The sequence below is a fragment of the Spathaspora passalidarum genome (genome assembly GCF_000223485.1).
Source record: "Spathaspora passalidarum NRRL Y-27907 unplaced genomic scaffold SPAPAscaffold_5, whole genome shotgun sequence".
Classification (NCBI taxonomy): domain Eukaryota; kingdom Fungi; phylum Ascomycota; class Pichiomycetes; order Serinales; family Debaryomycetaceae; genus Spathaspora; species Spathaspora passalidarum.
In genome coordinates this window covers 1,477,350-1,503,246 of record NW_006767429.1, presented here as the reverse complement: position 1 = coordinate 1,503,246, position 25,897 = coordinate 1,477,350, and the positions used below count along the sequence as shown (strand labels likewise).

The following is a 25,897-nucleotide window of genomic DNA, read 5'->3' as shown; positions in this document are numbered from 1 at the left end:
GAAAGTTCCATTCTTTAATAAGACTACTGTTTTGTCGCGTTTTAATCTTGTCAATTTGAGCACAAGACCCAATTACTCCACACTTTTTTGGTTACCCACGTCCGCCTCAATTCTAATTCCCCCACCATGGCTACTCCAATCTCTTCTACCCCAACTGCAACATCGTCCTTTTCCAAAAGAGAACGCCGTCAGTCAATGGCTGAACGTAGACCTTCTACTTCATATACACCAGCAGTCATTCCTCATTTGGCTGGTTTAGAAACTCCTCAAGAAATGTCACCATTAAAATTGGAAGAATGTGATGTTGTCATTATCGGTACTGGATTATCTCAAAGTATCCTTGCAGCTGCTTTGGCATGGCAGGGTACTCAAGTTTTACATATTGATAACAATCATTATTACGGAGATTCTTCCTCGTGTTTAACAATTGACCAATTGAAGAAATGGTGTGTTGATGTTAATCAAGGAAAGTTTAATCACTTTAAAGATGCACAAATCTATATTCCTGGTGGTAAGAGATCCAACAAGTATACCCTGAGAGACTATGGTATTGATTTAACTCCGAAAATTATGTTTTGTCAATCAGATTTATTAAGCTTGTTGATTCAATCTCGAGTTTATAGATATTTGGAATTTCAAAGCTTGGCTAATTTCCATGTATTTGAAAACGATGATTTTAAACAGAAAATTACCAACTCAACTTCCAAGCATGATATTTTCACTGATAAGACCTTAAGTTTAATCACAAAGAGAAATTTAATGAAGTTTTTGAAATTTATATTAATTGAAGAAGAACACGTTAGAAGAGCATTGGTTAAACAATATTCGAATCGTCCAATCCATGAATTCTTGACTCAGGAATTTAAATTAGAAGAATCTCAAATCAATGAATTAGTTTATTCCATTGGTTTATGTAATAAGCAAGAAACTACAACTAAAGAAGCAGTCATCAGAATTAGAAGATTCCTTTCTTCATTTGATTGTTATGGTAAATTTCCATGTATGACTTCTAAATTTGGTGGTCCAGGTGAGATCCTGCAAGGTTTCTGCCGAAGTGCAGCAGTTGCAGGTACAACATATAAATTATCTACGACAATGACTGATTTTGATCCAGTATCGAAGACCGCGCATTTCAGTGATGGTTCAAACATAAAAGTTAATGAAAAGATTATAATTTCACCTACACAAATCCCCAAGTTTCTAGTTCCAAGTTATCAAAAATTGACTGAAAGTTTACCTTCATATTATATCACTCGTTTAATTACAGTAGTTAAACGTGATTGTAAGGAATGGATGGACCCACCACAACTGGCATCTGCTGCGATTGTGGTATTCCCGCCACATTCTCTTCCAACAGATAATGAAAGTGCAGTACAAGTTATAATTCAAAATGGAGATTCAGGAGTGTGTCCTGAAGGTCAATCTATATGGTATAGTCATACATGTGAGCAAGATCTTGCCCGGGCTAAACGAGACTTGGAATGTGCATTTGAAAAAATGGAAATGGCTTTATTAAGAGGAAGTGCAGCTGTTGCTGCTACTTCTTCTGCTGCTCCTGTTAATACTAGAGGAAGTCCAGCACCTGGCACCATTCCTGATGTGTTAGACGACATTGATTTATTCTCTGCTGGAACAACACCCATGGCTGATTCATTCAAATTAGGTAGTTCCTTGGCTAATTTTATGCCTAAGGAAAAGGTGGAAATTGTTTGTAAAGTAGGATATGTTCAACAAACCTACATTAATCCTGATTTATCGAATGTTTTCAAAGCTAATCCTAACAATAGTATAACTTGTAAAAAGGTACCTACTGGTGTTGATGATGAAGATATGATTATTTTTGGTAATATGCCATCCAGTGAGTTAAGTTATGATGGAATCATTACCAATGTCAAACAAATATATGCAAGAGTTACCGGAACAGATGATGATTTCTTTGATGTTGATTTCGAGGATGATGATGAAGAAATGCAAGACCATCAACAACCTCAACAACCTCAAGTCAACCAACTGGGGCAAGTACTTGGTGGAATTGTAGGTGGTGGTAGAATGGATGAAGATGCAATTGATGAAGATGTCATTGAGGATGATAGTGATGATGATCATAAGCCATTTGGTGTGGATCAAATGGAGTTGTAATCGGTGCTTGTTTACCTTGTTTTAATTCTTGTAACTGTATCCGGCGCGCTGCCATATTTATTCTTTTGTTCATAGTAAAGTTTAATAATAAATATAGATTATTTTTGTTAAATTGACCTAGTATTATTTGTGTAATGGTTAGTTCACTTCAATGATAGTTGATAAATATTTAGAGCGCTTGTATAATGTTTGCCATACCTTCTGATCTCTAATAATAGGATATAATTTGAGCAATAACTCCAGGTCGATGATCGTTGATACTAGCTCTTATTTAATACTTTTTTCAATTATTTTACCAAAATCATAAAGAACGTATATACAATTAAAGGAAGGACACAAGCTAATATATTATATCAAAAACCGAAACAGTTTATAATGCGCTAATAGCCTGAATACAACAAATTCTACCAGTTTCTCTGAACATTAAGTTGTGGTACATACTTTTCGCAGCCATTTAACATGTATCACGTGCAAGATATCAATAGGGCAGCAGCCCTAAATGGCTTTCTCTGAAAAAAAAATTTTTTTGTCTTGTGGATGCGATTCGCACCAGGCAGGTCAGAATGAAAAATATCCAGTACCAACCAATGTTTCTTTTCTTTCCTTTTAGAAAGTACTGAGCAGTAATCAAATTTACCTGTCGAAGAAGTCTATACAAATCAAAAATGTCTGACGTTGAACAAGAACAAATTGTCGAAGAAGTTGCCGTTGAACAAGAATCCGGTTCCATTTCTATCGAAGATGCCTTAAAGGTTGTCTTAAGAACTTCCTTAGTTCACGATGGTTTAGCTCGTGGTTTAAGAGAAGCTTCTAAGGCTTTATCTAAGAGAGAAGCTCAATTATGTGTCTTATGTGACTCTGTTACTGAAGAATCCATCATTAAGTTGGTTGAAGCTTTATGTAACGAACCAGAAGAAAAGATCCCATTGATCAAGGTTTCCGATGCCAAGTTATTGGGTGAATGGGCCGGTTTATGTCAATTAGACAGAGAAGGTAACGCCAGAAAGGTTGTTGGTGCTTCTTGTGTTGTTGTTAAGAACTGGGGTGCTGATTCTGAAGAAAGAAACATCTTATTGGAACACTTTTCTCAACAATAAATGATTTAGATGAATAGGTATGAATGATGATTCATACTATTTATAATCATTATTGAGCACGCAATAGTGAATTTGTATTTGTATATCAATTTATAATTTTTAATCAAACGGTTTACTATGGGAATCTTTTTGAAGTGTATTTTATGATTTATGTTTATTACCAAGTGGGGGAGTTGCAAGAAGGAAGGCCCCCCTCGGTGTTTTTAAGATTAATCTAGCCAAAGCATAAGTGATATACAGGCAATCTCTCTTCTTTATTTTGATGCAAGAATATATTACCCCTAGATGTGCAAATTCAGTTGATCTGGTGGTATCAAATGCAATGTAACTTTGTACGATATATATAGATAATACTATATTATAAATCTAAGTTACATTCAGAAATGGTCTATCATTGAAATAGCATATTAAACGGCTATCAGCTACCTGGTTATATGTTTCATTGATTCTACATAATAAACATCAAGTCAGTTTTAAAAATTAACTAGCTTGCAAAAATCATTCATATGTCTATCCCTGATGCGACTGCAAGAAAATTGTTTCCAACAACATTTGCACTTAAATGGTTTAGTTCTAAAATGACCTAGAATATGTTCTCTAACTACGGAAGGTGATGAATACTTTTCTCTGCCACAACTTAAATAAATACATTTATAGCTTTTATTGTTGTCTGGGCCTTTCCAATACCGTTCCACTTCTGCTTGCGGAAGAAACGCTCCCATATTATCTCTACATAAATGAGCTTTAATATGTCTTTGTTCATTGGAACAAAATCATAAATCGGCTTCTGTAGTCATCGCATGTACATGTAAACATTTTGACACCATCTGATCCCTTTATATGTTAATTTATTTCATCTATGGGTGGCTGTTTCTTTGGTTTAATGATTTTGCAGCATCTACAAAAGAAAAAAAATCAGAAAATTAACTAGAAAAGGTATCAACAATTGAACAACAAATAGAGCATTTCCTAATATAATTCAGGTGACCTGCACTGAATTTAATTGATTTAAAGCAATCATGAAGGACATATAGTGAAGTCCAATATTCAAAAATTTGCTCTGGAATTGGTGTTCTGTCAAGTGACTTATCAATAGACACAATTGCTGGATTTCTGGCCATTACTATTTTCAACCATTGAACAAGTTCTTCCTTGATTGGATCCTATAAGGGGATATCATCATCCTTTCTCCCTATGAGATTACCTTGTGGAGACTTTAGACAAAATAGTCTAAGGCTCGTGTACTTCTCTAAAACAAGGTTGTCGCAACAAATGACATTTCTATTCTGTTGTTGGAACGAAAGTGACCTCGCATGGTACATTTCTTTTGTCTGTGAGTTTGTGAAGTACATGTCTAGAAATGCCCAAAGGAACTACAATTGTATTACTGAATATACCAATTAAGAAATCATGAAAGTATAAGTACTGCTCCGTAAGTGATATGCATTTTGGAGCTTCTGGAGTGGTACATTGGTTGCCTTCCGCGCCTTGGTTTGTACCACTATTGCACAACTCCGGTACACCCAGACCTATTAGCACTGAATTGGCTGTATTGTTCTTTATAACCATATTATATGAAACTCCATTCAAGTAGCTGCTATCAGCCACGTCTGATACTACAGTTTTCATATAAGGAAGCCTGGTGTGACGCGAATTATTTTTAGTTGTGGAAAAACAACTGAACCAACTCTGGTTGCAAGTATAATAAAAGAGATATGCAAAGCTCAATTAACCTAGTCCTAATACCTCCTGGTTAAAAGTTTCTATGTAATGTGATTCAATCCTATGCTTTACGATCGCATACAAATCTACACCATTATCCTCATATATATTCGGAACGCCTATCACACACAAATCAAGATATGAGAATCTTGTTGTAATGGGGTGCGCGCGCATAACAAAAAAAAAGTATAAACAAACACTAGACACAAACAACTAAAGCAAGTACTAGGCCATACAATACCTAATGGAAGATCGAACACTTAGAAGGGAGGCAAGAGTAAGAGGACTGGGTCAACGAAGTATTCGCTCTTCAGTTACTTTGAAGATAAACTCTCCCAAAGGAGGAAGGATGTTACAACAGTTGCAATCAGCATTTGTGAAACCAGACGATTTGAACTTACCACGAACAAGGAGGCGATCTACTTTGAGCAATAACACTTCTTTAGATCTTGCTGAAGCTAGAATTGAAATTGATCATAATAGACTTGATCCAAGTATAGAAGAACATGAAGAAGAACTAGAGGACGAACAGGAAGATGATGATTATAAAGTGGAAGATGAGGACGATGAAGAAGAAGAGGAAGAAGCAGTATCAATGCGTCACTTTAAACCAGCAACTGGAACCAAATCCAGTTCACTCCTTAAAACCCTACCTATTGGTGGATTGCTTTCGAAGTTATCAAGGTCTCAAGAAAGAGTCACCAATGATATAGAGCAAGCCCGGAAAAAGGTCAATTCACGACAGAAACAATTTAATGTTGATAAGGTAAAAGATGATTCCAGAAAGAAAACAAGAGATGCAGGTTCTAAACGAACAAGGAAAAGAGTAGAGGAAGAGGAACATTCAGCTCCAAAGAAAAGAAAGCAAATTATTAGTGGACGCCAAGCCACTGTTCAAACACGTAATTTGAGAAGACGTAGTAAACTGAACAATGAATATGAAGAAGAACCACTTATAGAAACGTCATCACAATCTCTAGTTCCAATAGGTACCATGACATCGAGAAGTGTTCGTTCTCAGCGAACTATAAATCCAGTTAGTTCAAATTCAGAAACTTCTGAATCAGAAGATGACACCCATGACCGAAACTATCTGGATACGGATGCTTCCTCTCCACCTGCACCCACACCGACTGGTAAACCCGTCCCTTTATCCCAAACCAAACATTCGCGTACCCAGAAACCACTTACTGTCGATTTTCAACGACTTGAAGATTCCAAGAGGCGGCTTGCCCCTAATAAACGATTTCGAGTGCATACAATTGACGTATTGCGTCATTTGTTCAAGCTTCATGAACCTCGACCCACTTCTGAAGCATTGGACGAAGATATGTTACATAGTGGATTTAAAAGAGTGGCGATGTTGCATTTGGATAAAATGCGAGATTTATACGCTGTTGTTGATGATCTTTCATTGGAGATTGCCAATGTCCAACGAAAAAAGAACCAATATCGTCAGATGATTTTGGATTTGAAAAAAGAACATACTAATGTTGGAAATGAGATGAATAGGTTGAGGATTGGAGCAAGAAAGACTATAGAGGAAGCTGAAGAAGTAAATCTTATTCACAGTCAATTAAGTACATTGAAGCAAGCAGAAACTGATCCTGGTGATTCAATATCGTGCGATTCTGAAGTAAATTTAACATTGAATCGATTATCCCGTGTAGTTAATCCAGAGATGGGGATACTTCCTAAATTAAAATGTGTTAGCAACAAGCTTACGAAGATGAATGAAAAATTATAGTTAATAGATGTGATATTTTATTAAATAACAAGCATGATACATATGAGTATATAGATCTGTCTTAAATCCTTGCTGGAAGAATTTCTTGGATGCAACCTTCTATTCACCTCCTGTAATGGCCCATTTAATTTTCATTGACAAGGGCCATGATCATTCTATACAAGTAAAAGAAGAACATCAACAAATGGAATCCTAATTTAAGGAAACTTTCCTTCTTATGCTTAGACAAAGTTCTAAAGATTTCAGTAGCATCCAACAAGTGGTTCTTACCGATAAACTTGTTGACATTATAAGCCAATAATGGCAAGTTTAAGACAAATGGGAACCAGTAACCATTAACCAAGAATAAAATGGAAATGAATGCATGTAAACCAGCTTCTGGAATGAACCAAGGGTTTAATTTGTTACATAATTCAATTGGATTAATGTAGTCGCATTCCAAATCGGAATACATGATGGTGAAAAACACTTGAGAGAACAAGTTTACTGCATTGACCACAACGGCAAGTATGAATAACCTGGATACATGTTAGTACATTTGTTTAGGAATTTGGCATATTTTGAAGCTCACTCCAACTTCCTTATCGATGGACCTTCATCGACAGTGTGTATCAAGGAATCTCAGAACTTGCAAATCAATTCCAGTAAATAAACGTGAGTAGTACAAAGAGTAATACATACCAACTTTCTCCATTCATTGTTTCTGTTGATTATGTGATGATTACGACAAATGAAATGATCTGGTGCCTGATTTTATTTATTGCCGTTCGCTTCATTAAAGTTATCCTTCGTTCCGTTGAAAAAAAAAAAAGATTTTTTTTTTGTTGTGACTTGTGTGAAAGTATCTTTATGATTTCCTAATTTGGAAATACCCTCCAAGTGATACCATCATTGCTTATCAACTATGATTTGCTGTATACGAGCACATTAACAATTTAATTATTGCAAAACCCAATATTACACCAGATGTAATCTTCTCACAAATGATACAGAAATTTGATTGAATAGAAAGGAGATTGATGATTGAAGAATAGTTACTATACTTTTGCGGCAAAATAAATAAACTTGTATTCTAAGCTCTAAAGACATAAAAGGCATACATATATATATTTCTATCATTATTCCTTACCCTTTAATTGCTTCCTTCTAGCAAACTCAACCATTGCACTTTTAAGCAATTCGCCCCTCTTCGGTTCCGTCAAAGGACCCCCATCCAATTTACTCATCCCTGGGAACATCCCGACGCAAAACATCTCGTACTCTGCACGTCGTCTAACAACTATATTAGTCTGGTTCTTTATCAAGAACTCTTCATCTCTTCTTACAAAATCACTAGTTTTCTTAATTGTTTCATAATGCACAAGGAATCCATCAATATCCTCAACATTCTCAATTTGAATTGGCGCATCGAGCTCATCAGGACTGATCACATAAGGATAAATATCATGTGTAAGCGGGTTCATTCTGAGATCTAATGAGATTAAACTGCTTCTAGATTTGCGGAGACTGTTGTACAATGTGCAAACTAGAGAATCTGAAATCAGTGGCTTTCGTGGGAGTTCATTTCCGACTAGATATAACTTTCTTAATTTGAGACTAGCAAGGTGGGAAATATCATTTAATTTGTTAAAGTTCAAGTTTAAGTCAATAACACTGGGGAATAATGTTGCGAAAGTGCTGGGAATAACTTCGAGACCAAGGGCAGAAAGTGTTAACTTGGTGACTGCACCCAATGGAGTTGGTTGAAATATAGGACTGTTGAAATAATACCCATTCCCAGATAAATCAAGATTAGAAACACGAGGAGTCGATGCGACAATAGTGGATAATACGTTTGGACTTTGTGACTTGGCTGAAATATCCTCGATATTATGTAAATTCTTTAGACTACTAATATGTTCCAATTGATTCCCATCAATTCTCAACGTTCTCAAATCAAATAGTTTGTCAATATCAATCGCTTTCAAATTGTTGAATTTCAACCCCAACTTCTTTAAGCTGTAGTTAGGACGAGCAGCTACAAAATTTGTAAGCTGGTTATCGTTCGCAAGTAACACATTTAAATCTGTAACCTCTTCCCATCCAACAAGACTAGTTATTTGATTATCGGAAATATTCAATACTTGTAAATTGGGCCAATAAAATTGACTGAAGTCCAATTTCCCACTAAGCTTGTTTCCTGATACGTCTAAAATAGTTAGTTTCACCAATTCTTGCAATCCATCTAGACTAACAATGGAATTATTAGCTAGGTGCAACTCGCTCAAATGAATATTACGGCTGAGATTATTCAATCGAACAAGTGAATTTTGAGAAAGGTCAACCATCAGCAAATCAGATAAATCGCGAAATGAAGTTATATCACTAATGTTATTATTCAGTAAATCCAAGTCCAAAATTCGAGAAGGGATTCCACTCAAGTACTGTATCTGATTATTTGAAATATCAAGACGTTGTAAACCAGGAAGAAACTGGTCTAAATCCTTCGTGTTTTCCAAGTCAAAATGACTTAAAGTAATTTGCTTAATCCGTTCCCAATGTTCTTCACCTTCCAAAACTTCGTTAATAATCGAAATCAACTGCTTGTGGGATTGGGTAAACGTCATGTCCTCCAATTGTGACATACGAGTGACATCATAGCTTGCGTTCTGGGATGATTTAGCATTGGATAAATCAGCATTTGGAAGATGAAATGAAACTTCTAGTTTGTTTGTCGATCTTTTCTTCTTTGTTGGTGTTTTTTTGGACATATGCTTCTTAATGGGCGAGCTATGAAGTTGAGATGATATTTCAGGCTGGGAGGTTAAATTTTGGGTAGCAGTCAAATCATCAATAGAATCCAAAGTATAATGAACACTATTCTTCTTTTCTTGCCATTTCATAGTCTTTTCATCAAAAATCATATTGCCGTACTCCTTAGGTAAATTTCTGTCAGGTACCACATGTCCCTTTATCACTTGACTCTTGGAATGCTTAGGTGATGGTTCCAAATGGAGTTGAGATATATTCTTCCACTTTGGTATTACAAGACCATTGTCATCATCATTATCATCGGATACAATAGAAACTTCATGATGTTGCGGTTGGTGTTGTGATTGTTGGGTTGGCTGAAGTTGCAGAGGCTGCAATTTGGTCATATTTTCTATTCTTTGCTTCAATGCAGCATTCTCTGCTTCCAAATTCATGTAGTGCACAGAAGGAGCATTATTAAATCCATGATTATTAACTTGAATTCTATGTGGACTACTTAATCTCTGTGTTCTCTCGGTAATAGTTCCATTATCATCATAATCTTCATCAAAAGTATACTGTGAATCATTTTCAAATTGAGTACTGTTTGACCTAGTACTTTCTTGGGTATACAAGTCAACATCTTCATGTACAGTTTCTCCTAGTTCATCTGGAACTCTTTCATGTTCGTCGTCTTCTTTGCTATTAAACCCACTCGAAAATGATGAGTATTCGTTAATCTCTTCTTCAATATTTCTGACATTATTAGTAAGTGGAGTTGATGTAGCTGTAGTATGCAGTTTACCCTGACCAATATTATAACTACTGGCCCTATATCCTTTTTTAAGATTCAGGAAAACATTATTGGCATTCTGCATATATTGTGCTTCATTATAGTGACCATCTTTTGTAAAATCCTTAATATTAGGTGGTATATTGTGTTGTTCCAGGTTCGGACGGACCGACTCAATATTTAGTGCTGGTGGAGGTACCGCCTCTACAGTATGCGGCCTATTTTCTTGTACGTTCTTTGAATCTCCCGACGTTGGTGTATTAACATTTGATTTATTTGAGAGATTTTCCAACAAGCCATGAAGAGCCTTTTTGGTGAATGTGTCATAGTTTTTTCTAAATAACTTCAACGGCGATTGTTCCACATGTTCTTGTTGTTGTTGTTGCTGCTGCTCAGGAATCATTTGCCTACTCAAAGTGGCAATGGGAGTGGATAATGTTGACGAGTGTGTTGACTTGGCAGTGGTGGTGGTGGTGGTAACTGGTTGCTTTTGGCCCGTCGAATCTATTGATTGGAAAATGTTGGCAAAATTATTTTGGTGCTGTTTGTTGATATACTCTTCGGCAGCACGTTTCCATTCTGCAGTCTCATGGGTGTCGATTTTAGAATTATGAATCATAGTGGTAGCAAAACTAGGCTGTTTGAGAAGGATTGGCTGGCTCTTTGTTATTCTCACTGATGAATTAAATTCATTCGAATTTACCGAAGGTATTGGATCCAGGTTCAGGGTTGATAATGGAGTTGGTTGCATATGGGAAGTTTCCGAGATCCATCTGTCCCCTAATACCGAGGGCATCCAATCTGCTGTTCCAGTCGATTTATGCTGATCTTCCTCTTCTTCCTCTAAAATCTCAGCTCCTATTTTAGTTTTGGTTTTGGCGTTAGGATGTGATTTATATTTGAAGGTGTTAGGAATGGAAGGAGGAGGTGATTTTGTTGTGGTTGGCCCATATTCGCCTGGTGGAAGAAATAATGAACTTTTGTCGTTGGCAGAGAAGTCTTGGTTAAGGTGATATCTCAATTTGGCTTGGTAGGCTGATTTCTTGATAGGGCTATGTCTAGGGGATGATTGTTCTAAAATTGAGAGATCTTGAGAGGATTCAGGTAACAGTTGTTCCTCTTCTGGTTGTAAGTTGATATCTTTCAATGTGAATGTAGATTGGGACAGTGAAGTAACTGCTGCACGATCTGCTGTTACTACAGGAGGTGGTGATGGTGGTTTTTCAGATAAAGTGGGTATTGTTGAATAATGAGAAGAAGAAGGAACTTGTAGAAGTGGTTGTGGAGGAGACAATTGTTGGCGACTAAGTTCATGATCTTCATCAATGGGTCTTAAATTGGATATTGAGGCTGCCTTTTTGGGCTTAGGCAACATAGAATTAGTATTGATTGGTTCTGGAACATTTGATTGTTGAATGAACTTCTTTTCATTCATTATTGTATTAACATTGTCGTCCAGTGATGGTGGTTGATTCTCTTGATCCAGATCCAATTTTAATGGATCTCCATTGACAACAGTAGACAACGGTGTGTTGTTACGTAGTGTGCTAGTCATAGATATTGCGTAGTACTTATCTGTCCGTATGAGACGTAAATTGTTTGTGGTAGAAGTTAACTAGTTGTTTTTGATTTGTATTTGGGTGTGAAATCTATTTGTTTACATTTCAAATTAAGCGCTATACAAATGAAAAAAAAAAAAAATAACAAAAAATAGCTTACATGCAAACTGCAATTAGTCATGTGACTTGAATGGAATGGGGGTTATTTTGCAGGTTATGTTAAAGTGCTGTAGCCCCTAAAAAATAGAAGAAATTTAGAGTTTGTGTATGATACGGGAAATACGGGGCTACAAAACCGGCAGAATTGGACGATTTAGCAAGGAGGCAAACGTCATGTTGATTGGTTATCAGTCAATTCAATAATGTTGCATACTCTTAAGTTGCTTGCCTTGTTTTCTGTCATGGTTAGCTAGACCATCTCTTTATTTTTTAAAAAAATTGTTTAATTCTATTGTGAAAAATATCAATTGTTCTCCCTGAATACAAACGATCGGAGGCTTTAGATAACTGAATTCCCTCCTCACCCCCATCGTAATGAAATTGTTCCTTATATACCGGCTCTTAAAAGTTTTGTTCTCAGCGCCATTCTGGTTTGTTCTGTTTATTTGATTGAGAGGCGGATTTCCCCAAACCTCAAATTTTACAGCCTTTGTTTCTCCCTAATATTAAAATTCACTCCCTCCACGAAAAATTTCAAACAGTGACATTCCCCTAATTAATTCTTAATTTTTCAAATTGCACTGCTAAGGAATTTTGAACATCATTTATCTTTTTAACTTGCTACAGTGACTATATAAAGAGTTCAACTTTGTACATCTTCCTGTTTTTGGCACTGTGCACTACCGATATCATCACATCATCTATTTTTAAAGTCAAGAAATAGACCCAAAGATATAACTATTCTTTGCAACACCATCTTAAGTCTTTGCACTTATCCCTTGATATTGTTTTTTTTGTTTTAATTCGTTTGTGTTTTTTCATGTTTGGTTTTGCTTTAGCTGTTGTCTACTTGATTTAAATATAATACCTTTGTTTTAGTTCAGTTAGTTCACTCCTTTTCCACCAACATTATGGCATCGTATATCCCTGGAAGCACACCACCTCCTGGGGCTCCACAACAACAATCTCCGCATTCTTTCCATCACCAACCTACGGCATCTTCCGGATCTAACTCGTCATCGAATACAGTAGGGACAGCCACTACTACCACTTCATCTACCGCACCGGATCAATCTACGTCAACTCCGACCACTGTCCCTAAAATAACTATTAACCCCAATGCCACTACTTCAAATACTGCATCCCATCAGCACCAACAAGAGCAGGAAATGCTTTCCAGTTTCACTGTTCCCAATCCTCCAGTTTCTACACAGCAACTGTCTGCGGTCGTTGCTGCTGATAACAATACTGATAGTGATTATGAAAGACCCCGTACTTTATGGATGGGTGACTTAGATCCATGGTTAGACGAGCAGGGGATCACTGACTTGTGGTGGAATATCCTTCATAAACGAGTTGTGGTTAAGATTATCAAGCCTAAATCGTCAATTTCCAATCTTGACCCTAATTATCAAGGGTTAACCAATTCAGGATATTGTTTTGTTGAATTTGAAACTTTTGAAGATGCACAACAAGCACTCAGTTTAAATGGTCAATTATTACCCGATATAGCCATGCCTAGTCAGCAACATTTCCCTAATAATCCTGATAATCAAAAGAAGTATTTCCGGTTGAATTGGGCTAGTGGTGCTACTTTAACAGCTCCAATTATTCAAACTCCAGAATATTCATTATTTGTAGGTGACTTATCAGCATCGACTACTGAAGCTCATTTATTGGCATTTTTCCAAAAGAGTTTCCCCAACTCGATCAAGACAGTGAGAGTAATGACTGATCCAATCAGTGGGAAATCCAGATGCTTTGGATTTGTTAGATTTACCGATGAGCTGGAAAGACAAAGGGCATTGGTTGAGATGAATGGTGTTTGGTTTGCAGGAAGACCATTGCGAGTTGCATTGGCTACCCCTAGAACGAATCCTAGAAACAAGTACGGTGGTGCTGGTCCTGGTTCTGGTCCTGGTGGTGTAGTTCCTGGCGGAAATATGACGCCTCAACCTGACTTTGCCATGACTCTCTCAGTTCAAGGAGGTGCCAATGAAACTTTCCCTCCTCAAGAAATGATGTTTATCCCACCACCTCCTCCTCCTCCGCCTGGCTCTGGTCAATTGCCTGGTCAACCGATCTATCCTCCAAATTATTATACCCAAGCACAATCTCAACAACAGCTGCAACTGCAACAGCCACTGCATCAACAATTACAACAACAATATGATTTCCCTCAACAGGATATTGACGTTAATCTTGACATGATGATGAAATCACCTCTAGCTCCCATGCATCACCAATTGGCCCAGCCATATGCTGATCCAACAAATACTACGGTTTTTGTGGGAGGATTACTGAGTGAAGTTAGCGAACCTACTCTTTTCACCCTTTTCAAACCATTTGGTATTATTCAACAGGTGAAGATCCCACCAGGGAAAAACTGTGGATTTGTAAAATATACTACTCGTGAAGAAGCTGAAGAGGCAATTGCAGCTATGCAGGGTTTTATCATTGGTGGTAATCGAGTGAGGTTAAGTTGGGGCAGAGTATCACCCACAAATAAAAAGTATCAATTACAACAACAGCAACAGCAACAACAGCATCAACACCTTCAACAATCCCAAGTTCAGCAACAAGCACAAGCTCAGGCTCAACAACAACAGATGCAAGCTGCTGCTGCGTTTTCAATGGGTATCGATCCGGGGCTTATGGGATACCCACCCGTTCCTGGCCCAGTACCACCTGGTCCTCCTCCCCCTCCAGGAACAATTCCTGGATCAGGACAAGTTCCTCCTCCTCCTCCGGGTGCCACTATGGGAATGATGTTTCAGGAAAGCTCTAGTGGGGAATACGAGTCGCGACTGAATATGTCTCCTCCGTTCTTCATTCCCATGCATGGACCTCCGGGACATGGTCCAGTAGGACATATGGGTCCTCCTGGCGTTGGTGTGGGTGTAGGTGTTCCTGTTGGTGTACCTCCACTTGAATTTATGTCCTCGCAACCAGATGATTTAATTCGGGCTATGAAGGATGCTAATTTGGATGAGGACAAAAATGAAGAGCAACAAGAAGGTGATCTGAATAACGAGCAAGATAAGAAGGAGGAACATCAAGGAAATGATGAGGAGAAGTCTGGTGATTCAGACGAGAAGAAACTGGACGAAGAGAAGAAGCAATAGTTTATGTTTTTTATGTTTAGTATTTATATATTTGTCGTCTTTTAAGTGTTATTATTGTCTTTATATAATGTTATTTGTGTATAAAATGGATATAACCGGAGTAATCTATTGTTTTTAATATCAAATAAAATCACATTTACTAAAACATATATAACAGATATACATTTATCAACCTATAACATAACAAAAAAAAAATTAGAAAGACAAAGAAGAGAAAACGATTGAGACACAAAAATGATATACCGCTAGCAACATATCATACAAGGAAAACACAACTAAGAACGTTCACCTCTTAATCTTCTTGCTAACTGGATATCCTTCTTTTGAATAGTAACTCTCTTGGCATGGATAGCACACAAGTTAGTATCTTCAAATAAACTAACCAAATAAGCTTCAACCGCTTCTTGTAAAGCACCAATAGCACTACTTTGGAATCTTAAATCACTCTTGAAATCTTGAGCGATTTCTCTGACCAATCTTTGGAAAGGTAACTTTCTAATCAATAATTCGGTAGACTTTTGAAATCTTCTAATTTCTCTCAAAGCAACGGTACCTGGCTTATATCTGTGTGGTTTCTTGACACCACCTGATACTGGAGCTGATTTACGTGCAGCTTTGGAGGCAAGTTGTTTACGTGGAGCCTTACCACCAGTTGATTTTCTTGCTGTTTGTTTAGTTCTGGCCATTATAACTTAATGTTGAATAGTATAAAAGAGAATTAAAAGATAGTACAAATTTTTGTAAAAAGAAAAAGGGGAAGGCAAAAAAAAGGTGGGAATTGTGGAAAGTTTTAAAGAAAAAAGCAATGCAAGGGGGGTGTGTGATTACCGACGGGAGAGGAGATTATCGGGGAATTAAACTGAGGGAAGCGCTTGTCTCAGGGTCAGGACTCTCAGAGATCACATGATTAGGATTGCCATAGTTAAATTCAAGGAAATTGGGTGGTCACCATATCATTCTTTTTTTCGGGTGCACTGATAATTCCACGTTTTATTGAGCGCAGGAAAAAAAATGCGCAGACAAGCAAAATTTATTTTTATTTTTTCTTGTTCGTTTAGCCAATCTGGGAAACGTCATTGATTGCCTAATTAGGAAGGGTAAGTGGAAAATTGATATTTGGGATTTATTATTTAATTTGTAATTGATAGTAAGTTATATATATATATCTAACTTGGCTAAATAATCTGGTAACTTCATGATACTTACAAGAGTAGCTCTGTATAGAGTAGTTTTAACTTTTCAGTTTTTATTTTAAAAGAATATAAACTGTGTAAAGTTATGGCAAAATTTAGTCAAAATATATTCAAATTATTAACAAAGTGCAAATGGTTACCCAAAAAACAATATATATAATATACAACACACCAATTACTTATTGCAAATACAATTATTACATATTATTGCAGTTAATATAAAAAAGGGTCTATAATTGGCTATATTACATAGCTCCAATATCTTATTTCGAGTCCCGAGAACGGAACATCAATACAATATTTTTAAAAAATTGAATTTAATTACCTCGAACGCATAATGATGTATAACAAGAAATGTATATGCATAGCTACGACAGAATTTCCAAGAACTACAAGAATCCATATACTATATATGGATTCCATATGGTAGCGCCCAAATATTTGCATACTTCTAAAGTTCAGTTTACATAAACGTTTACATTATAGTGTAAATCGAAAGAAATAACAATTACGTCATGTAAATGCAAAAATAAATCAAATTAATATATAACTAATATACACTGGTTAGTTTCTGTACCATAATCTTGTGATTCTTGTGCTCATCATCTTCTTTTGTAATTGGAAAACACCATACATCAAAGCTTCTGCAGTTGGAGGACAACCTGGAACGTAAATATCAACAGGAACAACACGATCACAACCTCTGACAACGGAATATGAATAATGGTAATAACCACCACCGTTGGCACAAGAACCCATAGAAATAACCCATCTTGGTTCTGGCATTTGATCATAAACTTGTCTTAAAGCTGGTGCCATCTTATTGGTTAAAGTACCGGCGACAATCATAATATCTGATTGACGAGGAGATGCTCTGAAAATAATACCCAATCTATCTTGATCGTATCTAGAAGCAGAGACATGCATCATTTCCACGGCACAACATGCTAACCCGAAAGTAACTGGCCAGAAAGAAGATTTACGAGCCCAGTTGGCAATCATATCAAGGGAAGTAAGGGCATAATCCACAGCATTCGAAGCTGTCTTTTCTGACATGAGGGGGATGTTGGTTGGAAGTTGTTGTGGTGTGAGATGTTTTGAAGCAATGGTACGATGAGCAATTATAGGAGCAGCACGAATGATATTACGGCTGAGGCCATGACTAAGGCCAACTGGAATTGATCTAGTTAAGGAGTGCATGGTCTATATTGGTGATGTAAGTCGGTTTTTATCCACTAGTTGTACTGTTTGCTACTATTTGTTTTTTCATTAAGAGTTTTTTTTTTTCTTAGGATCAGCAAAATTTTATTGATGGTGATTGGCCGCGACAATGTCGCGGGTGGGGGGAGGGGGAGACATAATTACATAAAAAGTGTATGATGACAGTAGTATATTGGATTGCATAAAGATAGCAATTCTTCGGCTAATAACTATACCAATGCCAACCTTACAGTTAAAATAAGGTAATCTAATCGTACATATTAAACTTTATTACACATCCTGTGTACTTTTTTATTGAATAATTTCATCCAAATAAGCCTTTATCCTTTCTAGAACCTCATGCTTAACTTCACCAGGAACCAATTCAGTAGCCTTTGGTTTAACAAAACTATATAACAGATCGAAGTTTATTTGAGGATTATCTTTAAGTTCAGTATTTGCTATTTGTGACACTTTGTCAAACCAACCTGATTCATATAACTGCAATTTCAACTGTTTATTTATAGTATCATAATGACCAGATGTTATTAAGTGATCTTGTATTTTCGACTTTATGGTGTCTAGTTCTGATTGGTTCATGGTATATTGTCTATAAATTTGTACGTATAATGCGGAGGAAATCTTAACCTACTGAATCACAAGTTGCTCAGTCATCAGTTTTTTTTTGTTTGTTTGCTTCCCACTCTCAAAGGTTGAACACAAAGATATCCTTGTAATATATATGTATAGATTCCAAACAATACTCAGAGCTATGTCTACTAAACCATCACCACATCTCGCCAAAATTACTTCAGTAACTCCATTATCTAATGGTAAGTGGATTCAAACCAGAAAAATTGACTATGTTGATCCTCTGGGAACTCCCCGTGTTTGGGAAATGGCAGTCCGCACGACCAGATCAACAACCACTGCAATTGATGCTGTATCAATTGTATCTGTTTTACATAACCATTCTGGACCTAAAGAAATTGTATTGGTTAAACAATTTCGCCCACCTACTGAGCAAGTAGTGATTGAACTTCCTGCGGGGTTAATTGACGAAAATGAAACTATAGAGACAACTGCGGTTAGAGAACTAATTGAAGAAACTGGCTATCATGGGAAGTTTATAAGATCCAGTCCAATCATGCATAGCGATCCTGGATTGACCAATGCTAATATGGTATTGGCTTATGTAGATGTTGACTTAAATGACGAAAGAAACAAATCACCTAAGCCACAGTTGGAACAAGGCGAGTTTATTGAAACTTTCACCTTACCTTTAGAAGGGTTAATCCACAAGTTAGACCAAATGATCAAGAATGACAAGGTTACCGTCGATGCGAGATTGTACCATTTAGCCCAAGGATTGCAATTAGCAACTGAATTGTAATTGTTAGATTTTCTTTTGTAGCAAAATACATAAGACAAAATTATACAAAAAAAAAAAGAAAATAATATACTGATTTTGGTTATAAGTTTTTAAGCTTACTTTTAACCACCCAAATAACATGTCAGAAGACACCTGCAGTTTCTGCCTTGGAACCGATACGGATATTCCGACGTTTGGAACCTTGCAAGATGCTCAAGATTTTGTACATCCATGTAATACTTGTTCCTTAGTAACCCATAGAAAATGCTTACTTGATTGGTTTAATTCAATTCCCGTTGACGAGTTAATGATTGTTCTTGGTAGAAGACACCATAGTGATAACGGCCTGAATCTGAGTCTCATAAATGAAATTGGTGTTGCTACTCCTTCTGTCGATCAAAATCTGTCATTTCAATTTAGATTCTATACACAATTACCGCGGTGGTTAAATAGTAGCAATATAGAGGAAATCGAGATAACAACCGAAGCGTCAACAGCGCCTTCAACAGCAATCACAGATGAAATTCCCGGTGGGTTTCCTGCATTAGATGAAGATAATGACTCGGTGGCTTCAACTCCTACTCCTACTAGTACGGCTACATCATCCCCACCACAACCAATTTTAAATTCTTCGTTGCCACTTTCAGATATGGTGTTTATAATTGTTCCGTGTCCCCAATGCAAACAACAAATAATATTCTCCATGCGTCGATCCAAATTCATAAGTTTTCAAAACTCTGCTAGAGTCTTTGTTACCCGGGTTGTAAACTATGGTGGAATTTTCCTTATAATCACATCGGCAATAACTGGAGTCTTGTCAATGGGATACATTGGGTTAACTACGTGTGGATTAAAGATTATGGATTGGATGGTACCTGGAACAGCGTTGGTACAAATGTTAACTAAAACCACGCCAAAGAAACTGACCCTGAATTATATAAGTTCTTCCTTGAAGCAATTACTTTTTGGGGAACAATCCCACCAGCTGTATGCGATTGATAATTTAGAAACTGCATTGGTTCATGGATTGATTGACCCTTTCAAGTTTGCCCGGATACCTACTATTCCGTTGGTGTTATATCGTATGAGAAGCAGTTCAATTCTTGAATGTTTCTGGGGTAAGGATAGATGGAATACAATCTATGAGGAAATAATGATCCTCGGATATTTTTCAAATCTTGGTGATAATGAATTACTCAAAGGCATTTTCCATAACTTAGCCCAAAATTTAAAACATCCAACTAAACCAATATCGTTATTGTCGGGAATAAACTTGTTTAAAATTAGTAACTTGATTTCCATGATTATTCCAGTGCGCTGGGCATACGATGTACTATACCGATTAACTATCAACAGAATGTATTTTGATCTTGCCTTGAAGGCACAACCACGACAAATTGCCAATCATTTACCCCCACAAGAAATGGAAGAACTTGAAAGAATATACTCTGATATAAACCAGTTAAAGGGACAGATCCATAAACTGACGTCTCCATCATTCATCAATTCTTCACCGTTGCTTTCTCTGATTTATAAAAAGTTTCAATTAATGAAATCCAAGAACTATCTCCAACTCAGGTTAATGTCCCACTATTATAAAACTATTGCTTGTTTACGATATGATTATTCAAACACTTTCACTAACTATAGCACGACTACAAAAGCAATAACTACAATCTTATGGCCATACGTTGCGTCTAAAGTAGGGAAATTTATTATGAAATTACTTGTAAAGAATCAATCTGATCGGAATCTTGTTCTTGTTAATATGGCTAGTATGATTATTGTTGCTGTTTTTAAAGAAGTATTTAATGTATGGTTGAGTAAAATCAAGTCAAACCAACGGAGTCAAATTAAAACTGTAACTATTGAAGAGGTAGATGTAATTACTGACGTGGAAGATGACTAACTTCATCGCAAACATAGTTATCTAGATTTATTTATTAATGTCATAATGTTTACTATACTTGCTGTAAGCTACACATTCAATTACAAGTAAAATACATAATAATTTTAGTACATACATTATACAAAAAAACATTGTCTCTTTTATACAAAAAAATATTAATCATCATCGTAATTTTCATCTTCTTCAACAGCACGCATTGGAGGTTCAACTGTACTGCTCTTTACTGGTTCTTCTACTTCTTCTTCATTCTTTGATGACTCTTTAACAGGTTCTTCGGATTGGGCTTTTCCAGTTACATTAGCAGAAAATAGTGGCACTGTTGTAGCTGATCCATCTTTTTCTGTACTAACACCGTTTGATTTCACTTCAGGGGTTGATTCTTTAACTTCTGGTTTAACCGGTTCAGCAGGGGCAGCTGCAACTTCAGGCTCTGGGGCTGAGACCGAGGCTGGCTCAACAGCAGGAATAGGAGCTGGTGTAGGTTGTTCTTGTTGCGGTGGATCGACTTTAACTTCTTCTTTAGCAACGACAGGGGTTTCTTCTACTGGCGCAGGTTCTGGTGCTGTTGGAGCGGCAGAAGTAGTAGTAGCAGCAGCAGGTGCGGGTGTTTCAGCAGCTTCAGCCTGTGCAACGGCATTCATTAATGAACTCAATGAATTTCCAGGGTTACCACGTTTTACAACACGATCATCATTCTTGTCTTCTAAATCATGTTTTGTTCCTGCGACAGGAGCAGTAGGTGTAACTTCTTTACTTGGATCTTGTGGAGTGGCTTCCACAGTTGATTCTGGAGAGGTTTTCCTAATTACTGGAACTGGTTGTTGTTGTTGTTGTTGTTGTTGTTGTTGTTGTTGTTGTTGTTGTTGTTGTTGTTGTTGTACAGCAGCAGTTGATGGAACAGGAGCAGAGGCTTGTACTGGAGGAGGAGCTTGTGCTGGGACAGCAACTTGTTGTTGTTGTTGTTGCTGCTGTTGTTGCTGTTGTTGAGGTGCGATTGGAACCACAGTTACTGGGGTTACTGCGGCAGCTGGTTGTCCTGGTTTATTAATGGCCAACTGCAGAAGTTGTGGTGGGGTCAGTTGTTGTGGTTGTTGGGAAACTTGTTGTTGTTGCTGTTGTTGTTGTGGAGGTGGAGGGGGTGGTAATTGTTGACTTGAAGCCATCAAGTGAGGAGGCTGTGGTTGTTGAGCTTGTTGTTGAACTTGAACTGGGATTTGTTGTCCGGGTTGTTGTGGTTGTCCCGGTTGGCCTGGTTGACCTGATTGTTGTTGACCAGTTTGTTCAAGAACCATTCCTTGAGGTAATCTTGGTTGTTGACTAACTGGAGGAGGTTGTGGAGGATGAGTATTTCCTTCCTGTTGATATTTTATCAATTGATCTAATCTGGCTTTAATATGAGGATTTCCTGGATCTAATCTTTCAGCTTGTCTGTATGCATCCAAGGCATCACTGATTTGATTATTACAGGTTTCATATAATGTACCTAAATCATACCAAACTTCACTGATATAAGGATTCAATCTAATTGCTCTAGTATAAGCATCTAAAGCATCCCTATACTGGGAAATTTGATAGTAGAGCACCCCAATGGAACACCAAAAGGTTGGATTTCTTGAATCTCTATTGACAGCTTGTTGGAAGGCTTCATATGCTGCATTGAAATCACCACGAATCATATGGACACGCCCAAGGTAATACCAAGAATGGGCATCATTTTGATCAATTTCTAAAGATTTGGTCAAGTACTTGAGGGCAATATTCAAATCTTGTTGAAGTGGTTGTCCTTGACCTGAAGTGTTTGGAGTGGAAGGATTTGATTCCGCTTGAGAATATAAACAACCCAATTGTTGTAAGACTTTTGCATGTTGAGGGTTGACCTGTAACACCTTTTCATAAGCTTCCTTGGCACCATTCCAATCCTTTTGTTGTTCTAAAACAGATCCAATTTGGAACCAAACATCAGGTTGTGTTAATGGATGAGGTGGAGTTGACAAGATATATTGGAAACACTCTAATGCTGATTGCAATTTACCTTGGTGTTTGTAAATAATTCCCAATCTAAAGTAGATTTCATTTGATTTGTCAAAATGAGGGTCCAATTCTAATACTCTTACAAATGCTTCTTCAGCGTATTCTAAACTTCCATAACGATCATACAAGATCCCAATTCCATGCCAAAGCTTAGGAACATTAGGATTTTCCAAATAGTATAATGCCCTTTGATACGCGGCGTAGGCACGTTGTAAGTCATCAAGCATCAAGTAACAATGACCCAATAAACCCCAGGTATCACCGTTTTCTGGATTAAAGTTAAGAGCTTGTTCATACAATTCAGCAGCCTTAAAGAAAACATCCTTGGAACGGTAGATGTTACCTAATTTGATCAAGATTTCTGGGTTATTAGGTGCGTGTCGAAGGGCAGAATCATAGGATGTCAAGGCGCGATCGACATCACCTAATGATTCAGCAAGCAGACCAATGGCTAACCAGGTTGCTGCAGTAGTTTCTTCAAGAACATTTTGTGTGGCACTGCCATTTCCAGTGGTTTGATTACTGTTAGCAACCGCTGATGCACCTGGTAAACCGCCGTTCAATGGGGGAGGTGGTGGCGGAGGTTGTTGTTGTTTCCCCACTGGTTGTATTTGCGCAGGGTGATTCGTAGTATACATAATGATTCACCTAAAGTTTTGAATTGATTCAAGCCGTGTGTGATAGTACTAACCGTCTAGATGAAGTTATTTCTGATATGTGTTTTTTTGGACTTTTGGGGTTGTCTTTTGTTGTCCATGAAAATAAAGAAAAAAAAAAAGACTTGAAAAAAAGAAAAAGCGAAAAAAAGGATTCTAAAAAAAAATAACATCGATTATTTTTTTAATCTTTTAAGTTTCCGGTGGAACTGACACAAAAGGGGAAAAATATAAGCCTAAGCAAAAAAAAAAAAAACAACTGGAATTAACGTAAAAATGGGAATAAACAGTATGCTAGACTAAGCCCTTTGACTAGGGCAAACCATTGTCAAAATTAGCTCAATGGAATTAACAATTACACCCCCTAGACTTGTGCATACTGTTCGAGCTAGTTCCCCGTTCCGGAATGTCCCATCCTACCCGAGACAATCAAAAATGAAACATAGTCCATCAATTGATAGCACACACCTTCGCCCAAGAAAAAAAAAAATAGAAATTGTTAGTTGGCTGGCTAACACGGGGTGTAAACGAAGAAAAAAAAATCCAAGAAGGCTCAACAAAAAAAAAAAATATCGGACAAATAACAATTAAAGGTAATGACTATATTTCAATTCTATACGTAGCGGTGGATGTTGGTTGTTAAGCCTGTCGATAAAGATGGTTGGAAATACCAACAGTGTCGAGATGGCGTGGTTTCTTTGTTCGAGATTCGTCTATATCGATTACGTCAACTCACTTCTAGTGGTTGTTCGTTCAAACTGTGACACACGCATCTGAAAAGGGGGGGTGTAAAATAAGCATTCCTTTGTGTTTTAGTGCCTTTTTTTTTTTGTTTGTTATTAGTGGAGCAAAAAAAAAAAAAACAAACTAGTGGTGACAAATGATTTGTCCAGTGGGCAAGGTACGTTAATTACCGGCTAAGCTTGTAAGGAGGCACGGCAACGGATTTATATTAACGAACAGGATATATATATATGCAGGATTTCTTCTATTATTGCAAATCTACGAGATATTTGGGTCCCATGCAAAACTAAGAATTGGTAAACATTTTCTCTAGGAACTTACAACGAAATATGGTAGCTCCGGCTACATTTGTAACTACGATGTAATATAATTATTGTTCATGCCATATATAAACAGGATTTACAAATTCGACTTTCTATTTGTTTGACTTTTAAACCCACTATTAAATCCTAATAATTCATTAATATCTTTAGTCCAATCATTTTTACCTTTGGCGATACACATTATTCCATTTACTGGCTGTTGTTTGTCATGATCGCATTTGATTTGTTCTTCCAGCCTGACATGTAATTCATCACCTGGTCTTAAATCAGGCTGGGGTATTCCGTCAATTGTTAACTCAATTGATTGATTTCTATTGTTATTTTTTGATAATCGGATCTTAATGTCGGAAGAATTTGGGAGAATCAATGGACGGAATGAAAGAGATCTAGGACAAATCGGTGTAAGCAAGATACAAGGAACTAACGGGTGAGTAATTGAACCACCGGCAGAAAGTGAATATGCTGTTGAACCAGTAGGAGTCGCAAATACCAACCCATCAGCCACTGTTGTGGTAAAGAACTCATCATCAATAAAGATATCCACGGCAGTAAGATTTGGTAAATTACCTCGGTGTAAGGAAATGTCATTCATAGCATGAATCATTTCAATTGGTTCTTCGTTCTCACAGTCTGGCGTAACACAATGTTCACGATGCACATGACATTCAAGACGATTTCTATGTAATGCTTTACTTCGATTTTCATATACCATTTTAAAAGTATCTTGACAATGTTTAAAATCAAATGGCAATAAGAACCCAAGGGTCCCCATAGCAAACAGCAACACTGGAGGAACAATTGAATTCAGAAATATACTAACCCCACGTAAAATTGTCCCATCTCCACCTAATGTAACCATTAAATCAGTCTTGTCAACAATTTCCAGCTTTGTACCAGTATATATTATATGTCGAATACTGGGATCAAATAGCTTTGTAATTGTGCTTGTTTCGTGCACTAATTCATCTGCAACATCTTCACTAACTATAACATTCACTGCAGGGTACTGCTGGTGTAGATGGTTTATCAATTCAATCATCGCCTCCCGGACGGTAGTATCCCACGGCTTCTTAACAAGGAATACATTCTGAGGTGGCGCTGATCTCCATATGATATGGTATAGCCTACCTTGAGTTGACTTGATATATTCGGGTAGTTTTGCTTGTGGGAGGTCACCACATGACTTGACTAAAACAAGTGGCCTGTTGCTATTGTTGTTACTGCTACTATTAGATAACGTCAGGGATACGGCAGAGTGACTCATCAGCAAACAACGAACTAAATTCTGTGTTGGTCCTAAAAGTAAAGGTTGTCTAGGTAGGAAAGCACGTAACATCATACGTTTTAAATATGTGTAATTTGTAGGGTAGGTCGTATAAAAGGGTTTGGATATCACCA

General features: G+C 37.1%; 13 protein-coding genes across 13 annotated transcripts; 6 read left to right on the top strand and 7 right to left on the bottom strand. All coding sequences in view use genetic code 12, as the record gives it.

The window, feature by feature from the left end:
- Positions 1–126: 126 nt before the first annotated feature.
- SPAPADRAFT_141384 (GTPase-activating protein) lies at positions 127–2,139 on the top strand (the record flags this gene model as incomplete). Its single annotated transcript, XM_007376537.1, has 2 exons — positions 127–1,522; positions 1,580–2,139. 2 exons carry the CDS (start codon positions 127–129, stop codon positions 2,137–2,139), a joined length of 1,956 nt encoding a protein of 651 aa, XP_007376599.1.
- Positions 2,140–2,754: 615 nt separating this feature from the next.
- Positions 2,755–3,358, top strand: RPS12 (40S ribosomal protein eS12; the record flags this gene model as incomplete). Its single annotated transcript, XM_007376536.1, has 1 exon — positions 2,755–3,358. The coding sequence occupies one exon, from the start codon at positions 2,805–2,807 to the stop codon at positions 3,234–3,236; it is 432 nt and encodes a 143-aa protein (XP_007376598.1).
- Positions 3,359–5,202: 1,844 nt separating this feature from the next.
- On the top strand, positions 5,203–6,705 carry SPAPADRAFT_51792 (uncharacterized protein; the record flags this gene model as incomplete). Its single annotated transcript, XM_007376535.1, has 1 exon — positions 5,203–6,705. The coding sequence occupies one exon, from the start codon at positions 5,203–5,205 to the stop codon at positions 6,703–6,705; it is 1,503 nt and encodes a 500-aa protein (XP_007376597.1).
- A 4-nt stretch (positions 6,706–6,709) lies between these two features.
- On the bottom strand, positions 6,710–7,474 carry SPAPADRAFT_62420 (cornichon family protein; the record flags this gene model as incomplete). Its single annotated transcript, XM_007376534.1, has 2 exons — positions 6,710–7,223; positions 7,387–7,474. The coding sequence occupies 2 exons, from the start codon at positions 7,401–7,403 to the stop codon at positions 6,830–6,832; spliced, it is 411 nt and encodes a 136-aa protein (XP_007376596.1).
- A 274-nt stretch (positions 7,475–7,748) lies between these two features.
- Positions 7,749–11,831, bottom strand: SPAPADRAFT_67833 (uncharacterized protein; the record flags this gene model as incomplete). The annotated part of the gene is made up of 1 exon (XM_007376533.1): positions 7,749–11,831. The coding sequence occupies one exon, from the start codon at positions 11,781–11,783 to the stop codon at positions 7,824–7,826; it is 3,960 nt and encodes a 1,319-aa protein (XP_007376595.1).
- A 318-nt stretch (positions 11,832–12,149) lies between these two features.
- On the top strand, positions 12,150–15,071 carry SPAPADRAFT_56576 (uncharacterized protein; the record flags this gene model as incomplete). Its single annotated transcript, XM_007376532.1, has 5 exons — positions 12,150–12,191; positions 12,826–12,829; positions 12,985–13,839; positions 13,963–14,810; positions 14,922–15,071. The coding sequence occupies 5 exons, from the start codon at positions 12,150–12,152 to the stop codon at positions 15,069–15,071; spliced, it is 1,899 nt and encodes a 632-aa protein (XP_007376594.1).
- A 275-nt stretch (positions 15,072–15,346) lies between these two features.
- HHT1 (Hht1p) lies at positions 15,347–15,757 on the bottom strand (the record flags this gene model as incomplete). Its single annotated transcript, XM_007376531.1, has 1 exon — positions 15,347–15,757. One exon carries the CDS (start codon positions 15,755–15,757, stop codon positions 15,347–15,349), a length of 411 nt encoding a protein of 136 aa, XP_007376593.1.
- Positions 15,758–16,783: 1,026 nt separating this feature from the next.
- Positions 16,784–17,505, bottom strand: FESUR1 (Fesur1p; the record flags this gene model as incomplete). Its single annotated transcript, XM_007376530.1, has 1 exon — positions 16,784–17,505. One exon carries the CDS (start codon positions 17,462–17,464, stop codon positions 16,829–16,831), a length of 636 nt encoding a protein of 211 aa, XP_007376592.1.
- A 49-nt stretch (positions 17,506–17,554) lies between these two features.
- Positions 17,555–18,934, top strand: YSA1 (ADP-ribose diphosphatase; the record flags this gene model as incomplete). Its single annotated transcript, XM_007376528.1, has 1 exon — positions 17,555–18,934. The coding sequence occupies one exon, from the start codon at positions 18,237–18,239 to the stop codon at positions 18,855–18,857; it is 621 nt and encodes a 206-aa protein (XP_007376590.1).
- Positions 17,777–18,064, bottom strand: SPAPADRAFT_56573 (uncharacterized protein; the record flags this gene model as incomplete). Its single annotated transcript, XM_007376529.1, has 1 exon — positions 17,777–18,064. The coding sequence occupies one exon, from the start codon at positions 18,062–18,064 to the stop codon at positions 17,777–17,779; it is 288 nt and encodes a 95-aa protein (XP_007376591.1).
- A 41-nt stretch (positions 18,935–18,975) lies between the features above and the next one.
- On the top strand, positions 18,976–20,745 carry SPAPADRAFT_139937 (uncharacterized protein; the record flags this gene model as incomplete). The annotated part of the gene is made up of 2 exons (XM_007376527.1): positions 18,976–19,288; positions 19,391–20,745. The coding sequence occupies 2 exons, from the start codon at positions 18,976–18,978 to the stop codon at positions 20,743–20,745; spliced, it is 1,668 nt and encodes a 555-aa protein (XP_007376589.1).
- A 155-nt stretch (positions 20,746–20,900) lies between these two features.
- On the bottom strand, positions 20,901–23,883 carry SSN6 (transcription regulator; the record flags this gene model as incomplete). The annotated part of the gene is made up of 3 exons (XM_007376526.1): positions 20,901–21,722; positions 21,765–23,377; positions 23,853–23,883. 3 exons carry the CDS (start codon positions 23,881–23,883, stop codon positions 20,901–20,903), a joined length of 2,466 nt encoding a protein of 821 aa, XP_007376588.1.
- Positions 23,884–24,367: 484 nt separating this feature from the next.
- On the bottom strand, positions 24,368–25,890 carry POS5 (NADH kinase; the record flags this gene model as incomplete). Its single annotated transcript, XM_007376525.1, has 1 exon — positions 24,368–25,890. The coding sequence occupies one exon, from the start codon at positions 25,833–25,835 to the stop codon at positions 24,576–24,578; it is 1,260 nt and encodes a 419-aa protein (XP_007376587.1).
- Between the last annotated feature and the right edge of the window lie 7 nt (positions 25,891–25,897).